Source organism: Mesitornis unicolor, unplaced genomic scaffold, assembly GCF_000695765.1.
Source record: "Mesitornis unicolor isolate BGI_N332 unplaced genomic scaffold, ASM69576v1 scaffold767, whole genome shotgun sequence".
Lineage (NCBI taxonomy): Eukaryota > Metazoa > Chordata > Aves > Mesitornithiformes > Mesitornithidae > Mesitornis > Mesitornis unicolor.
The window spans coordinates 82,807-101,796 of NW_010195480.1; the positions used below are offsets into that span (position 1 = coordinate 82,807).

At 39.3% G+C, this 18,990-nt stretch overlaps 1 protein-coding gene across 1 annotated transcript in view; it reads right to left on the minus strand.

The window, feature by feature from the left end:
* Positions 1–18,990, minus strand: part of COL14A1 (collagen, type XIV, alpha 1) — a 114,330-nt gene that overhangs the window by 64,587 nt on the left and 30,753 nt on the right. Inside the window, exons 7-15 of the mRNA XM_010188114.1 lie at positions 17,839–18,003; positions 17,378–17,539; positions 15,804–15,955; positions 14,664–14,793; positions 9,423–9,568; positions 8,008–8,137; positions 4,732–4,871; positions 1,633–1,759; positions 685–824 (exon numbers count right to left, since the gene is read on the minus strand). Coding sequence (XP_010186416.1) covers positions 685–824; positions 1,633–1,759; positions 4,732–4,871; positions 8,008–8,137; positions 9,423–9,568; positions 14,664–14,793; positions 15,804–15,955; positions 17,378–17,539; positions 17,839–18,003 — 1,292 coding nt within the window. The remainder of the gene's footprint in view (positions 1–684; positions 825–1,632; positions 1,760–4,731; positions 4,872–8,007; positions 8,138–9,422; positions 9,569–14,663; positions 14,794–15,803; positions 15,956–17,377; positions 17,540–17,838; positions 18,004–18,990) is intronic.

The window sequence follows — 18,990 nt, forward strand, 5'->3', positions numbered from 1 at the left end:
GGAAAGAGGAAAAGAGACAGACTATGAAAGATGAAAAACTGTGAAAAGGAGATAAAGTGTCTGTCTTTCTACTTGGAAAAAAAGAACAGAACAGGAAAAGCTACAAGGATGAAAAATAATTTTAAAATTCAGACTGGTGAAAATGGCACTATGGAGAAGATGCACAAGGGCTTAGAGCATAAAATACAGAATGAAGGGGGAAAAGAGGAAGAACCGTAAAGAGAAACAAAGGAACAATCTAATAAACTATGTGTAAACCTTTCCCATTGTAACGTTACATAACTAAGGCTTCCAGGCAATTTTACTGTAGCCACCAAATTAGACAAATGTAGATCCTTATGTGAGGATATTACTGCTCTGGCTCAGCTACCATCATCATCTTCACAGCAACGTGAAGAACGTGAAGCTCTAAAAACTGAAGCAGCATCAAAGAGCAATGCTGGCTCCATGGCAGTTGGCACATTACAGACTAGACTGACTATTCACAAAAGATCTCTTATTTCCTCACTTCCTCCTCAAAACCAAACTGGAATATTGGTCTGATTTTGGTTTAGACAGCCTTGCAGTGCGGCAGATTTCTCTGTAAGTCAATTTGCCATATTTAATTGGCAAAAGTTGCAGCACAGGTGTTCTCAGAATCAAATTCTCTCTTGCATTGCACACTTTTAAATCAAGGCAACTCACCTCTTCAGAATCCCCCCCGTCCAAAGGAATCCATGCCAATCTGTAAAAAGCAATGTCTGAGGAGGTGGGCTTCCAGCTGACCCTAAAACTATCTGTTGATGCGTCATCAATTTCCAAATGCTGGGGAGCCGGAACTCTTTCTGCAAAATATTATGCAAAAGAAAAGTGTAAAGAGTAAAAAAGAGTAAATTGTTCTTCGAGACTTGCATAGATGGCAATGTCAAGCACATACCATTTTACCTGCAGTTTGTTACAAAAAGTGTAATATAGGAGGTAGATAACAAAGGCACTACAGATTCTTTGCACACTTATTTGTACTTAGGATTCTTGTAGCTGAGGGAAGGGAATACACACAATACATGCTCTTTATCTGCTTTAACTGGACAAGCTTCCTTGTCCACTCTTCATTGAAGAAGCATTGCTAACTGTCATCAGCCATTTGTTTAACACACAAATGCAGAACCACTACAGGAGCCTTAAATGTATTTTCTCCTGGTGTTCAAGTTTTTCTGCATGTATAGAAGGTTCTACCTTTATTGTCTGGATAGTTCACTGGTTAAATGTATGATTCAAAACTCATCACACTTCAGCTGGAGAGACAAATGCCATCACATTGAATTATGCTTCAGAAAACTGGGGAGACAAACACTTCACTACCTGATTGCAATAAAAGATGCTTTAGATTGATTGTGGAACAACTTAAGAAATGAACATTACCTGCACAAATGCTTTCATGATGTCAAGAGATTATTCCCATGAGTAAGGATGCAATTGGCCCCATAATAAGGGAGCAGAGAAGCCAAACACTCCAGTGAAAATAACAGAAAGCATTCCATATATCTGAATTCACAGCCAGAGACACTTGCTGTTACTGGTCTTACTTTCCAGTAAAGTAAGAGAGTATAAAAATTCTTCTTGGAAAGCCTTCAAAAGTTTGGCAATACTCACTTGTGGTAAAGCTGCCAGTAAGAGGCTCAGATTGTCCTTCATCATACAGGGAGAAAATAGCAACAGTATACTCTGTAAGGGATGTCAGACTCTTTAGAGTATGGGTTGAAACACGACCAACTTCCACCTACAGAAAGCGTAATTTGCAACAAATATTGATCATACACTTCACATTACCAGTGTCTGAAATTCTGCTTGTTAATAATTATACAGAAAGAGAATGTCATGTAATTAGTAGAGAAATTCTGTGAAACTATGAACAAGTATTAATTCAGGGCCATAAAGGCTGACAAAACCAATTAACACAGACAAAGTAGAGCAAAGGGAAATTTTATTTATGACAAACTAGAGAAAAGGAGAATTCAGCCTTTGTAAGCTTAACTCACTAGCTAACGTATCAGCACTGCATATACAGGAACCCAGAAGAGGAAGGGACTTTTTGGGCTATAGAATCCAGTCCCTTACCATGAATAATTATTGCACAAACCATTATGTTTAACATTTGTCAAGAGAAAAGATGACAGTTTCATCTGATCTCTATCCAGGCAGCAGTTAACATGACTTTGTCAGGGATATAAAACTCCAAGCTGTATAAACTGGCAGTTTATCAGTCCAACTATTCAGTGTTACATTAGCTCAGCACCACAGGGGAAATGCTACCGATGTAAAGCAAACAAAAAATGCACCTGCTCTTTGAACAGACATAAAGAAAATGTTCAGAGGTAGATAAAAACCTACTGAACATTCACTCACACTACAAAGTATACTACCACAAGCCTGAGATGTTCAAATACCATTGTGATGAGTACAACCAGATGTATTATCTATATTAACAGTAATCAACAGGAAGAGGTCAACTGATTTCTAATTTAAATTTTAAGGGATCTGGCAGAAAGAAAAGACACAAAACATTGCACAAGTATGCTCTCTTCTAAACTCAGGAACAGTTTCTTCAGATTTAATACAAATATTCCATCTTGTAAGGATAAAAGGCCAGATATGTTCAGAAGAAACATAACTACACGTAACTACAATTAAAGACTAAGACTAAGACTAAAGACTTGAGGGCTAAGTTATCCATGAGAACATATTTTATAAGGAATCTGGCCTGTTTTAATAATTGGATCCATTTACTGCAATTATTTTTAAACACTTCTTCTGTATTTGTCAGATTTTTGTATTACTACCATTCCATCCCATTTTTCATTCTTTCACAGAATATAATGCAGGGCAGGTCCTGCTCAACAAAACTGATCTCCTTCTATGATAAGGTGACCTTCTTGGTGGATGAGGGAAAGGCTGTGGATGTTGTTTACCTGGACTTCAGTAAAGCCTTTGAAAATTTCCCACAGTATTCTCATGAACAAACTGGTTGCCCAAGGCTTGGATGGGCACAGACTCTGCTGGATCAAACACTGGCTGGATGACTGGGCCCAGAGAGCAGTGGTGAATGGAATTAAATCCAGTTGGAGGATGATCACAAGTGGTGTTCCCCAGGGCTCAGTGCTGGGGCCACTCCTGTTTAGTATTTTTATCAAGATCTGGATGAGGGGATTGAGTGCACCCTTAGTAAGTTTGCAGTCAACACTAAGTTAAGTGGGAGTGTTTTTCCATTCAAGGGCAGGAAGGCTTTCCAGAGGGACCTGTGCTCAATGGGATCAATGGGCTGAGGCCAATTGTATGAGGTTCGACAAGGCCAAGTGCCAGGTCCTGCACTTGGGTCACAACAACCTCATGCAGCGCTACAGGACTAGGGAGTAGTGGCTGGAGAGCTGACTGGCAGAAAGGGACCTGGGGGTGTTGGTCAACAGCTGGCTGAATATGAGCCAGCAGTGTGCCCAGGTGGCCAAGAAGGCCAACAGCATCCTGGCTTGCATCGGGAATAGCATAGCCAGCAGGACTAGAGAAGTGATTGTCCCACTCTACTTGGCATTGATAAGGCTGCACCTCGAGTACTGTGTTCAATTTTGGGCACCGTACTACAGACATAGAGGTGCTGGAGAGGACCAAAAGAAGGGTAACAAAGCTGGTGAAGAGTCTTGAGAATAAGTCTTATGAGGAGCAGCTGAGGGACTTGGGATTGTTTACTCTGAAGAAAAGAAGTCTGAGTTGTAGACCTACAACTACATGAAAGGAGGTTGTAGAGAGGTGAGTGTGAGTCTTTTCTCACGAGTAACAAACAATAGGACAAGACGAAATGGCATCAAGTTGTATCGGGGTAGGTTTAGGTTAGACATTAGGACAAACCTCTACGCTGAAAGGGTTATTAAAGACTGGCACAGGCTGGCCAGGGAAGTGGTGGAATTACCATCCTGGGATGTGTTTAAAAGTCATCTAGATATAATGCTCGGGGACATGGTTTAGAAGGGGCCATAGTAGAGTTAGATAATGGTTGGACTAGATGATCTTAAAGGTCTTTTCCAACCATAATGATTTTATGATAATGTATCTTTACTAATGAGGCATAACTAAATATTGCATAAGTAAATTATTGAATGCAAGAGTCAAAGTTAGAACAACTTGGTATCATCTTACCATTCCGTTCAAGCCAAATCCTGTTTCTAGGAAGCGAGTTTTCAATATATAATTAAAGCAGTAATTGTTAAGAAAATGTAGTGAAGCCTTCAGACAATATTTTTGAATGAGCTTGAGTCCATGACATATGATATGTTGAAAGACTTGGTATCTGGACTGAATTAAGAATAAGTATTTCCATACCATACATTTAGTCAAGATCCTGCACTTATAAACCACTGTTCACTCAAGTAGTTTCCTTCACAGAATCACAGAATCACAGAATGTTAGGGACTGGAAGGGACCTCAAAAGATCATCTAGTCCAATCCCCGAGTTAATGTGCGCCAGCAAAGACTGTTCTGGTATGTCTGAAGTTCACAGTAGCGTCCCCACACAAATGATCCACTCCAAATGTATGTCCGATACTAAGCAAACTCTTATTTGCAGTTAAGTTTCAGAATTCTTTAGCAAATCTTTTGTTACAGCTTGCAAGCAGCTTTTGTTTATAAAAGCTATCCTTTATAATTACAGGAGTCTGGGGAGGGCTAAGACTGGTTAAGGGAAGAGAGATGCTAATAATTTACCTCATTGGTTTCTGTTCCATCTGTTTTAACGTACATGATGCGATAGCCATTTACATTTTTGGAAGCAGGATCCCATGTTAGCTTAGCACTATTGTGTCCAATATCAGAAAATTTCAAGTTTGCTGGTGGACTCAGAGGCACTTGAAAAGGAAAAAGATAAAACCATAAAAGTGATTCCAGGTTTCAGCTGTGAAATTTTTCATGTCTTGAAAATAACCAGTACATTTTCCATTCAAAAATTTATATCACTGATATTTATATTAAAAGATCTACATCAATGGAGCTACACAAGCACTTAAAGGCAGGTAAAATGGCCTTGCTTTCAGTCTTGTTGAGTACATCTCAATTAATACTTAAAAAGAAATAAATTACATTATTGTTCATAGCAGATATCAAAGCAAGATCTAACCTACACAATACTTGCAATAAATTTGTGTCTCTAAAGTAACTTAATTCAGATAGATCTTTATCCTATATATATGTTTTCTATGAGTATCCCAGAAAAAAATACTTCATGACAACAGTATTTTGGCAAAGAAACTCCCAAATCCTCAAAGTCCTTGATGTAAGGGTAAGATAGTCCAAAGGCATAACTAGCTCAGGAGATCTCCAAAGATGCTATTTTTTTTTAATCTCTGCTTAACCTTTCCTCTTTTATTACTCAAAGAAGCTGTTTCCTAACAGCAAACCCTGTTAAAGCCATATTTGTATCCTATATATTCCTTGACTGTCATGAGCTGAAGGAAAATGAGGCCATGCAAGAGAGAGTCTCAGATTGCATTCACTTTTCTGTCACATCAGAGAAAGCAATTGGTGCTGTCTGTTACCCTCAGTGGTAGGTTCTGTACTAGCCTAACATCTGCTAGCTTTCTCTGCATTGTGAAACCTGTCTCTATCCAACCTGCCTTCACACACACACACACACTCCTCACCAATCCATGTGGACAGATAAATATCAGCACTTCAGAAGCTGTTTCCCTTACACAAGAACACGTGGGAAAAAGCAAAAAAATAATATAAAAATAATAAAATCATATTTTATGTAGGATCTTTAGCCAGGCCATATATCAACTCAGAATCTGCAAGGAAACAACCAGCTTAGGCACAAGTCAACTCAGCTATGAGGAAATAGAAAACAGGAACACATTGGAATTGTATTAGATGGGTTTGCCACACTCTGGCAAAATTCAATATATTCCTCAGATTCTATGGAAGCGAGTATCACGTGCTGGCTTTCCTTTCTACTTTCTGTCAGTCATGGAATGCACTTTATTTCACCATCCAGCCCATTCCACAAAATGCTTCAGTCTCAGCCCTTTCCCTTTGGAACCAACCTCCTGACACTGCTCTCAACCAGACAGGCAGCCTGCTGCCAGAGTTACGTGATATTTACAGTGAGTCTTGGATAAATCCTGGCCCCAGAAAGAAACCCCAATCCTGAATGAGCTTGCTGATCATGCCTCTGTTTGGCATGAAGAAAAGTTCCACTACAGCAACTGAGATGATACAGTGTGAAGAACAGTATTATTTACTAAATACAGATTATCAGATACAACATGTAATACTACTGCAGTATCTCCAGGCAGATACATGCTCCAGGAAGAAAATACTAGGTAGCTTATTCATTAGTTGGGAGACAGAAATAATCACACTGAAAGAAAAACAAAAGTAGCTTCGATGCGAATCTGGACAGGTAAGACATTACCAGTGAACACAAGGGGATGGGTGTGCTCTCCAAGAGCTTTCTTTGCTCCCAGATTATGCCACTGCCTGATCAATCAAAGCCTGTTAGAAGAGGGCTTATTTGAATAGATGCACATGGGAGGTTAGAATCAATTTTCTTTCATATTACAGTGCTAAAGACCAGTCAGAATTGGCTTCAAAGAGTCACCCTAAAAATAAGTGAAGGTTGCAGGGCAGTTAGGTTTATTTTTTATTCTGGCCTGGTAACAGCCGTGATGACAGGCTGACTAACATATGTTACTAGCTTTTGTGATCAAATGCTGTGTTCATGAATCCTCAGCTTGTGCAAATGTATTTGGAATTTGCACGTGATCTTCCATCCAATGTGTTAGCCACGTTCACGCTTGTGCAGCCTCCAAGATCACGTGACATGAAGTGAATTCAGACTGGCACAGTCAAAAACTATATAAACTACTGTTTAGGATAAATGAAAACCAGATACTGGGCAGATATTAACCAAAAGTGGGGGTAGGCAGGGAAAGGAGAAGGAATGAGAGAGAAATGGAGAAAGGGGCAGGGGGACAAAGAACCAGAGACTTGATTCTCTGAGTGTTAAGAATCTTCTAAACTCATCTCAAGTCCACAAACTTGCCCATGTTTGCAGTAGTTCACTATTTGCACTTGTTGGTCTGCAACTGTCCTCTCCGAGATGACCCAGGTCAAAACCTTCCTAGAGCTTCTTCCACCATTACTTGCTGACCTTGCACACAATTGCTCTGGCACCTCTTTTTCTCTGCACTCACGTGCTCAAATTTCTCTCACCTACTAAATGTAAGCCACTTTCACACTGGCTTACTCATGCCAGGAGCACAAAACAAAAGGAAGCAATCACTCCACTGCTGGGAGCAATAGAGATGTCTCAAGAATATCCCAGCAGCACAATGGCTGATTTTCAACCTCTTTGTCTTCCAAATGCTGAGGCTATTCAGAGAGCTGACACACAGCACTGTGTACAATGAGCAGAGGACAAAATTTAGCTGGCAAAACTCTTGCTGCTTATTAAAAACACACCATCTATCATGAGCGCGCAGGCACCTTCCAACCCTTCATTTACCAGATGTTAGGCAGCAGGGGTTGGACAGAAGTCTCTGTGCTTTTCTTCTGTCTGTACTGCTACTGGGCCAGAGGAATGAGCTGTGCCATCTGAGCAGGCTCTCCCACACACCTGCTTCTCTGGCTACAGGAAGCCAAACAGAGCAGTCTTGATTTAGGTCTATATGGTGGCCTTTATTCACCTCCAGCAAGCTCAGAAAACCATCAGTAGTTCCACCAAGATCAACAGGGATATCCATAGTACCACTACCAAGAAGAGAGGAGTTCACAGTTCTGTTCCAAAAACAAGCTGCTTTGTAGCAACTCATATCTGCAGCCTCTATAAATTGGGTAATTGCACTGAGAAACTTGAAATAGTTAAGACCTTGCCCTGTGGACTATTCAAATAAGATTTTAAAATCAGATATCTACTCTAATACATGCAAAGACTATTCTGAAGTTTTATTAACTCAGAAGTGAATATAGATATATGCTACCTACATGTAGTTTCTTGTCCTGTGAGGGGATCACTGGCTTCTTCTCCAAACATGGCATAAACTGTGACTGTATATTCTGTATTTGGCAATAGTCCATACAGTTCAATATCTGTTGAGGCTTCCCCAATTTTTATCTACAAATACCATGAATAAAAAAGACACATTATTTCCGAATGAGCTCATGATGGGGAAGAACACTATTTACACACTTGAAACTAGGTATGTGATCAAATGCTCTGCTGAGTATTTGTCTGATACCGTGCCTGTGGTACTCGGCCCAAGCTTTGGGGATTTTGCACAATGATCAAAAGAACAAAATTGTCAAAAACCTAAAAGCCAACATATAGGTAAGAAGGCTGTAAAAGTAACTAATCACATTACCAATGACAAAATAGTCCTCTCTAGAACATGCAGCTACTAACACCTTTTCATTCCCAGCTATACCTTGCTTCATCTTCAGCCACAGGACTGAAATTTCATAGGAGGAATCAATTTTCGTGCGCATCAAAGCTCAGATTTGTTGCTAATTAAGGTGTGTATCATTTTCCTTCTCTGTCTCTTCACTGAGAGGCAAATTAACATGGAGCGACTTCTTTTAGTTTTCAGGGAGGCCCCATTTTTATCAGAATTATGTGCTCACAGCCACTCATTCAGCAGAGAGCACAAGTCTATGCGAGCTTTCAGTAGCTTCCCACACTCTCCACAAGTTTGCATGCCCATGCATGCTCTTTAGTGCTCTTTCTTGAACAGAGATGTTCTACATAATCTTAATTATACCTATAGACACTTGAGCATAAAAACTTCTAACTCTTAGACCAAAAGTTACACTGAAACTATGCTAGCAACTTTACAAGTCTGCTGCTTTTACTGCTTTAGTGACAGAAGACTGGACTTTACGTTGTCAACCTTCTTTTCCTTCTAAAAATACCTTCTAAAAATCACTTCTGATGGAAGACATTATTTTTAAATCTAAAAATAAAAGCTGAACGAAACTAAAAGAAAAACAAATATTGCAAGTGCAAATTTTCTTTACTTTAAAGGCCCTGATGAGAACAAAGGCTAAACTTCGTATTCTTCTGGTAACACATTTAGAAAATAGCTTAGTTTTACTTTATTTTTTCTTCCTTTGAGTGTTAGTTTTATATTATGATACAGTATCCTCTCATATATAATTTCAAAAGTGTCACGAATTCAGTTGAAATTGATGCATTTTTATGGCAACCACATGTAAAAATAAACATCGGGTTCTTGCGCTTTATTCACAGTCTGTAACACAGAGTACTTAAGGCAGTCATGGGGAAAAAAAAACCACAGTGTTTGCTGATCAAGTGGGAAGTTTAAAGCCATGTGCTAATTCATTCTTTAAAAGATTTCTTTTTCTGAAATAATTGCTATTCAAACGAAAGTTCAATACATCACCTCTTTCTCATCTGCTGCCAATCCTTCCGTGAGGGGAGCGTACAGGATCATGTAACCCGTGGCGCCTGCTACTCCGTTCCACTTTGCTCTCATGCTGCTCTGCGACACATCGTACAATTGCAGATCCGATGCCATTGGCAAGGCGACTACAATGAACAAGAGACAGACACTTCAGCCGTCTCACTTGAGCAACCAGCTATTTTTCAAACAGTTTATTTTACCCCAGGAAACACAAAGGAGGATAACATGGAAGTGCTGTCCGTATGCTGCAACGATGAAGAGCTGATTAGTACATAAAAGAACACAGAATTAGAGAAACAAGGAAGTGATGACCTAACCAGTTGTAATGTCAGAGCAGTTACCCCTTACAAAGCATTTCAGCTCTTTGTCCTAAATGGCTTTGAACATTTCAAGTGGGAGGATTTCAATGCTTTAAGCACCAAACCACTCTGTCCAGATCTCAGCCTTTCTTCTCTCTGATCTGCAGGAGGATGATCACTCGTTATCAAGGAATAGGCACAGATGCTATTAGGAAGAAGCAGCAGGCCCAGAGGTGACTCTTTCTGGCAATAGTTCCCAAGCCAGAGCGTGGGAGAGCCAGCCACAAGGTAGGACACCCTGGAGAAAACCCTGAATGAGCACGTTGCACACGTCAAAATATTCTGAGTACAAACTGTTGTGTGTTCAAGGTCTGGATTGTCCAAATTGGCTCCAAGGCCTATGTCAGTGGGATTATGCAAATGTGGGCAAGATCACCCATTGCAAATCACAGCAAATGCTAACCTGGTGAGTACAACTAAGCAGGCTGAGTGAAATTCAAACATTATTAGGAGGTTTACTTGTGAATTTAAGACACTGATAACATAGCATAGCACCAATCTGGGTTCCTGAATATTTCTTTGTATTTCTGTAACTCTTTAAAGTAGCATTTTGCACTTCTCTGATTGTCCTCGCTTTCTTCCTCTCACAGAAGGCCCAAGGCCTCTTCATTGCTGTTACACCACTGATGGTTGCACCAAAATACCCAGTCACTGGTGAGATATAAGAGAACTTTGGCTGCTTGTTTGGAACTTCTGCACTGAGAACAGTCCCTAAAACGTCTCAAAGAGTCTGAAAAAAACAGAATGCAATTGGTAATTGATATCAAACCTCTCCTACTAGGCTTAGAGGGACTGTAATAGGCTGGATGTTAAGCCTCTACAAAGCTCTGCTTTGCACGTTTCTGAGGAATCTGATCTGCAAACGGATTCAGCAACCAATTCTAATTACAATGCTAATAATTCACAGAGCTTCTATAATCTCCTAGCCCAAACAAAAATTCCAGCCTGTCTAGTTGACATCTCCAAGGAGTTGTGTATCTGTTATATTCTGTTCAACAAGCTCTGACAGAGCTCTCCACTTCCTGTATACAAAACATGCCAGCCTTGTCCTTTCTTGTTCATTGAGGCCATTCATGCAGTCTGTTTTTCAGATCTGCAAACTGGGCAAAATTTCAGCAAAATTTCACTTCCAGGTTACCTATCTGTCTTCACTTCCAAACCCTTCCCAGCCTACCTCCATTCTATTTAAAACCCTGTTGATGTGTTGATTCCCATCAAGCCTACCTCTGTCACACACATGCTGAATTTCTAGGTAAGTACCTCATGCCTTCTCCCACACTTCCTCTCATTAGAAGGAGAAACCACTCATAAGCATTTTCAAATGTACTGCAGTCTCTTACCTCAGAGCTCCACTCAGACTTCTGATACCTACAAAAGAGACTATATGTTGAAGTATTCTGAAGGCACTGTCTACCACATTGTTTAACTCCTATTCACACTGCCTCAAGCATAGAGTATCCATCAGCTGCCCTTTTCCTTATTTCGATACAAGAAAAGTATCCTCTAACTTATGACTCACATTTTAACTCACAACAGGAACTCCCAGATACTCTGGCAATATAAACAATAATTAATGAAGAACTGACTGGAAATGTAACAAGTGGTTTTTCCTATGTGAATTTTCAGTGAAGGAGCTCAGAATCTAAAATATAAATATCCAGTGGAGAATGATGATTTGCATCTTGAACAGTTACCAGGGTATCCTAATAAAGACATAGGGATAAATTAAGAGTATACTAAAAATCAACTTAAGTAAACTAAAACACATAAAAATATATTTGCAACAAATTCAAATGTGAATGCATTTCATATTTATTTCAAGTTAGAAGTGATTACTAAATCAGAAACCTTTGTAATAATCTGTATGTTATGCACATTGTCTATTTAAATTTCACATATTTGTGAACTATTTTCAGTGTTCTATATAAACAAATGTGCTAGTTTTCATACTGGTGGCTATTTTAACCTGCCAGTATCTCACACAAGCTACAGTTTTCCATCAGAATAGTAAAAAATACTTACAAAGTGCAGGTATTTTATCATGTGGAGTGATTAATACTTGCACATGTCAAATGATTGCTTCCATCACACTATCAAAGTCAGCTGTATGAAATGCGTGATGCTGCATGATCTTGGGGCGCGATCTGATCAGATCGCAGAAAGCCAGCTGAGCTGGGCTCAGTCAGGACTTGACGAGGTGACTTCAAAGGAATACCAGGTGCAACACCAAACAATCCTGATGGCTCGGTATGCAACTCTGTTCTCTCTGCCTCCATAAATTAAACACGTCCTAGCACTGTGTTACGGGGCATAACACGGCTGGAGATGACATTTAAGGAGACCAAGACTAAAACAGAAGTCTCAAATAATTTTATTCGATACCATTTTATTGTCATTTCAGATTGGGAAGATTAGCACTGACAAATAATCAAAGAACCATTGAGGATGGAGGGCAGCTCTTGAGATCGACTCTAAAGTCCCTGTTCAATCAGGGTCAGTTAGAGCACACAGCTGAGAACTGTGTCCAGTTGTGGTATAAATATCCCCACAGATGCAGACTCCACAACCTTTCTGGACAACCTACTCCAGTGTTTGACCACCATCATAGCAAAATCATGTCGTCCTGTCTTCAGATTTAATTTCACGTTTTTTTCAGTTTGTGCCCAGTGACTCTTGTCTTGTCAGTGGGCACCACTGAGAAGATTCTGACTCCCTCTTCTTCATTCCCTCCCATCAAGGATTTTAACACATTGATGATCTGACCCCAAGCCTTCTCCCCTCCAGCTGAACAGTGATAGCTGCTTCAGTCTCTCCTCATATGAAAGATACTTCAAGCCCTTAATCATCTTTATGGCCTTTCACTGGACCCACTCCCGTAAGTTCACATCTCTCTTGTACTAGAGAGCCCAGGACTTGACACATCCAGGTGTGGCCATACCAGTGCAGAGCAGAGGGCAAGAATCACCTCCTTCAAGCTGGCAATGCTTTTCTAATGCAGCATATAGTGAGGCATGGGATTATTTCCCCCTAAGGGCAGGACTTTGTACCTCCCTCTGTTGAACTGCATGAGGACAAACGTGTCTTCCCCTTCATATATCCACATTGACTAGTTCTGATCCCCTTTTTATCCTTCATGTGTTTGGAAAGGGTTTCAAGGATTAGTTGCTCCATCACCTTCCCAGGGATTGAGGTGACAATGATCAGCTGTAGTTCCTCAGATCCTTTTTCACAAAAGACTGATATTTGCTTTCTTCCAGCCTTCAGGAACCTCTCCCAGTCACCAGGACCATTCAGATATAATAGAGACTGTCCTCACAATGACATAAACCAGCTCCCTCAGCACTCATGGGTGCAACCCATCTGTTCCTACAGACTTACATGTGTGCAGTTTGTTTGTGTGCTCCCTATACTGCTTCTACTCCAACAAGGTCAGTCTTCCTCCTGTCAGACTTTCCCACTGATCTCAAGAGCCTTGGATTTTTGAAGATCGTTTTTACTGGTAAAGATTGAATCAAAGAAGGCATTGAGTACCTCAGTGTTTTCCACCTCATTTGTCACAACCGTTCTCATGTTTATGCACTTGCAGAGGCCATTCTTCTTGCTCTTCACATCCCTGCCAGATTCAGCTTCAGGTTGGCCTTGGCTTTCCTAAACTTATCAGACAGTAACTCTGTTCTTCTCCTGGATCATTTGCCTCTTCTTCCACCTCTTATTCACTTCCTTTTTATGTCTGAGTTTAGTTAGGAGTTCCTTGCTTATCCATGACAGCCTCCTGCCAACTTTGCTTGATTTCTGAGTTGTTACTATGGACTTTTCTTGAGCTTGTAGGCTGTGGATGCTTGGGTATCAAGCTGCTCTTCTGGATCCCTCTTCTCTCCAGGGCCATATCCCTTGGAATTCTTCCAAGCACATCACTGAAGAGACTGAAGACTGCTATCCTGAAATCCAGAGTTATGGTCCTGCTTTTTGCACTTCTCTCTCTTAGAATCCTGAATTCCAGCATCCCATGGTCACTGCAGTCAAGGCTGCCTGTGACTTTCAAACTCTCCACCAGTTCTTCCTTGGTTTTAAGTATCAGCTACAGCAGAGCACCTTCTCTTGCTGGCTCCTTCATCACTTGTGTCATGAAGTTGCTGTCAAAGAGCTGTAGAAATCTGGATTGCTTGAGTCCTGCTCTCCTGTTCCAGCAAATATCAGCTATTTATGTACCACATATTGACTTTCTGGCTCCTAGTTTGAAGTAAAAAGTTACTCTTTACTCCCATTCCTAATATCTGTCATGTTTACTAAAGAAAGTAACTGTATTTTGTACACAAATACATACAATTGATACCATCAATAGCAGCACATTCTCTCAGGTATCTCAGCATAGTTTTCATTATAGAAGCCCAAACCATAAACGTATTCATTCTAAAAACATCCCAAGTCACCATTTTACAGACAGAAAATAAACTGAATCATTGAGAAAGGAACTTACAGAAGCTACCTTGAAATCTTTGGCATTGGTGGGAATCAGGTATTCCTGGTCCCACCTAATCTGCCACTCATGAGATCATCTTCAGCCACAAACCTTATTTATAAAGCTTGGCTCCATATCCAATGTTCTAATTTAGGATTGAATACAAACTACTTTAAAGTTCAGCCCAGAGATAAAACCTCCCTCAGTGTTTAAATATCCAGAGAGCATTTGAACTTAGGAATTTAGCCCAAAATTAATTCAACCAAAAATTAATTTAAAGCAAATACATTAAAAGAAGCTAAATTGAAAAAGATTCCCTTCTCAATTTTTCACAAAGACTAATGCTTACATAGTGTGATTAAATGCAGTCAAATCAGTAATGAACACGATAAGGATACTTACGTGTAGTTTCAGTTCCACGGAGGCCCTCACTGGCAGCATTTGAGTATATAGCAAACACAGCTATCTGGTACTCAGTTAAAGACATCAGATTTTTCAGAACTGCCGTTGATGAGCTTCCATCTACCACAACCTGTTTAGAAGAAAATTCAACTAAATACGCATAAAACAAACTATATTAAAATCAAATCAGTCAATCCCTCCTTCAGGGAAATTTTACACTGGCATCTAAGAATCTATTTACTAAAGTTCAATTCATAAATCAAATTTGCTTTTGCTACCTTTATGTACAGTAACACGTCTGAAAAAAGAACAGCAATCATATACATAACCAAAATGTTTAGCTGATGTAAGTAACCATTCAGAAAGAAGGAACTCTTAGACAAATGTAAGTGTATGGAATACAGTTTAAAAGTGTGTATTGGGCACTTTGTAATATAATTACTACATCATCATAAATATTCCTTTAGTAATCCATATAAACACACACACAATACTTCAAATTGACATCAGTACATATCCATGCTAAATGAGTTTCTAGTACAAAGAGAAATAATACAAAATGTATCCTTAGTTAAACCCTTTTGCTCTTCTGCCTTTCCATTCAATTTTGTAAGTTGTCAGCGGAAGCCAAAAGCTCTTTCTACTGCATTTTTTGCCGTCTCCAAAACACCCAAGTCCTATTCAGATAAACAGCTATTTCCAAATTTTCAATCACCAGTTGTAGACATCCTAAAATATATACCTGTATCGTCTTCCTTTTCTGAATTGTTTTTTCTTAAAACTAAAAATTCAGCTTACCATCAGCTCCTACCTCTTCTGTTCCTGTAAGCAGAATGGTGCGGGGGAGGTCTATAGAACTGGTTTAAGTAACAGCATGTGTAAGGGAAAATGCAGGCACTTCAACCCACCTCCCAGAAATACTCACTGTTACAGCACATTTACTTTAAATTACACGACAGAAAAAGCAGCCTGGCTACTACCTAACCTTTATCACCATTCAATGTCACCAAATCTCCTTTCGGTACTGGGCTTCAGAGCCCACACAGGGAATTTCAGAGTAGGTTTAAGACCATGGATTTTCTGCCTGGTTAGTTCTTGCTGTTTTATTAAAAATTTCTGGGAAGTTTTTCCTTCTATTACCTCTTCCGGTTGACCTCCACGAGTGGGATAGTACACAACCCTGTATTTTTCCACTTTGCCCGGTGCATGGGTCCAGCTAACCCGGAATCCTCTAGCTGTTACCTCAGATGTGACCAAATCCGAAGGAGCCCCAAGTGAAGCAGCGATTGTTCCTAGGTTAGAGACAACATAATTTTTTAATTCCCCTCTGCAAAATAATTATTCCAGTTGTTGTATTTTCTGAAGCTCCAAAGATTGCTCCTCACCAGAAAAATCAAATGATTGGCTTCTGCACACTTATTCAGGTAATTTTCAATGGAAACAAAGAAGTAATAATAAGAATTTTATTAGTAAGAGTTTTCACTGGGACTAAGCCTCCCTAGTCTTACATAAACATTTATATAAAAAAGTACAAAACTAAGCCTTCCTGGCCTTTCTCACATCATTCTTTCAAGCCCTTTCTTTCTGGGTTTTGGGTTGGTTTGGGTTTTTTTCACGTTGCTTTCCTCCCAGTCATGAGAACCACTGAAGTACATATACAGCTGTGATCTCCTGCGCTCCTCTGCAGGTTGGAAACTGATACACCGCCTGTCAGCAGACTGAGGAGATGTAGTGAATGGTCATCTTCTCTGGCAATCATTCCTTCCCACAAAGATGCCTCATCTCTCTATCGTTTTTCCATCCTCTCCCTCTCAATTTCCCAATTGACTGCTTACTCCCTCCACAAGACACAGCTAATATTCTGTATATCTTCCTGTTTCCAGGTGAATAAAAGAGGAAAAAAATGGAATGAAGCCTTACTAATACACACCTTTTCATTGCATAGGTAGTGCAATGTGTGAAAGACAGCCTTCCTTACTGATATACATTACAAGCTTATTGAAAAATCACTCAGCACTTCTGTGATATTACAGTCACAAACCAAGTAAAACAAACAAAATCAACTGAAGCCTTTCACAAATAATTTCATCAGGTAGGACTCTTTCTCTGGCAAACTGCAACGTTTTTTCATAGCTATTTCTTTTGTAGAGAAAAAAAACCCAAAAAAACTGTAATCAAAGTCTTTTTTATAAGAATTCTTCACCACCATCTTTTCTTATGCTCTGAAATATATTTTTTGTGTATTAAATAAGAAAGAGGAAAAAAATCCATGATCAAGAAGGACAAAGCAATCTTAATAGTTGAAAATCTGAAAAACTTATGAGACAATAAAAGCAGTAAGTTAGGAGATGGAAAGCACAGCACAAACGTTACAATTCCATGTGCAGCTGTTAAAGTAATTAATCCCCAAACCAGTGTATTACAAAAAATTTTTCCTTACCCATCACTCAGTAACAGTTACAGTAGAATGAATGTATATTTTTGTACCCTAATATTTACACTATCAAAGACACAGAGCAAAAGATAAAAGGTACCAAAGCAAGAAAAAAATATACCTAATAAGATAACTTCCCTGACAATGTACTTTCTCGCGAGCAAAAGAACATACAGGACGAGTCAAGTGCCATAAGCCAGCTTAGAACTGCAGGTATTTGGAACAGGATTTGTAGCAATAAGTTCACGTTAAGTTCCATTAGACCTTGTTTCTTATTCACCTTTGATTTCCTTTTCTTGTTCCTCTACTCGAGAGCACACCGTTCTGGTAAGACCTTCCACGATTGTATGCATGAAGTTAAAGTCAGCAACGTTGTAGACATGTGTGCTGTCAGGTTCAGAGGCAATCTCTTTGAGTTCATTTATATCTGCATTCTTTACACCTTTCATTGGAAATAAAAATAAAGAAAATATTTGGAACAAGAAAAACAAACTTGCATGCATATTCTTTCAAGACGTTAATTTCTGCCAGCATAACTGGCATTTTTTCAGCGTCCATGTATACTGCAAAATTGCAGTTATAGTAGCAAGGAATTGGAGAACATATTAAAGAAGACTTAAATTACTGATGATGCTTATGGGATACAGATAGAAAAGAACACTTCCTTAACATAGAGGGGAACAGATACAAATACAGCAGAGTATAATGGGACACAATACATGGATATGGCAGAATACACACCAATAGCAAACAGCTCAATGCCAGCATCTCGTAGGTTTTTAGCAGGAGGGATAACATCATCTTGAGACTTCCCATCAGTGATCAGAATACCGATTTTAGATACTCCAGGTCTTGCGCCTGCTTCAGGCTTAAAGCTGTTTTCCAAAATGTAAGTTAAGGCAAGACCTAAAATAAAGGAAAACATTTTAAAAGATTTCAAATGATTTCTCGGTATTTTAAATAGAGTGGAAAAACAAACACAGTGATATTAGCAAAATCAATTGATGTTTATTGTCTTTTAATAAGTGTAAAAGATGAGTTATTTACTGAAAGATTGAATTCCAACAAGCAATCTAAACTACAGAGAAGGTGGCATTCATCTTTAGCAGCCTTTTGGTCAATCAATTTATTTTAAACCAGCTATGGAAAGGTCCCTTCCAACTCTAACCATTCTGATTATATGAAATAGGCCTTCCTGTGAACGAATCACCTTTTTTTTTTCTTACTCCACAAAGCTGGAATAGGAAGTCCTCTCTCTTTCTACCTACATTGCTTATATGAAAGCACATGCTCTGGATAGCTTAGTAAATCTCCATGCTACATACAGTCTTACTTTAATTTGTTTGTTTGCTTGTTTGTTCTTTCCAATTTACAAGCTGAAGAAAAGCTTAAATAAAGCTTATGGAGAACCTGATTTTAATAACTGCTAATTATTTAAAGGGAAGGAAGAAGAACAACTCCTCAGGACAAATTTACACTTCACAATGAGATCCCATCTGAAAGGTTCCCACAACAAAGGTTCCTAACTCATCTTTTTCTAACATCCATATAAAATAACCATGGTAATTTACTACATGCTACCTCACAGTAATCTCATTCCTAGAATCATACTAGAGTCCTTCTGTCCTTTGTCCCACTGCAATCACTCCCTCTACCAAAATAAAGGCTGTTGCAGAACAGCAGGAGAATCTTTCACATTTTTCTCCCCTTCCCTCCCTGCCAAAAAAATAAAAGGAAGGCAGGAATTTACTTAAAGCCATGTCTGGGCCTTTGGACATATCATTCTCCTGCCAAGACAGCCAATATTCCTAACTGTTGCTTTGATGATACTGGAGTTGTATTCAGAGACTGTATTATTCCAAGGTTGACAGGCATCTCCCATTTATCCATCAC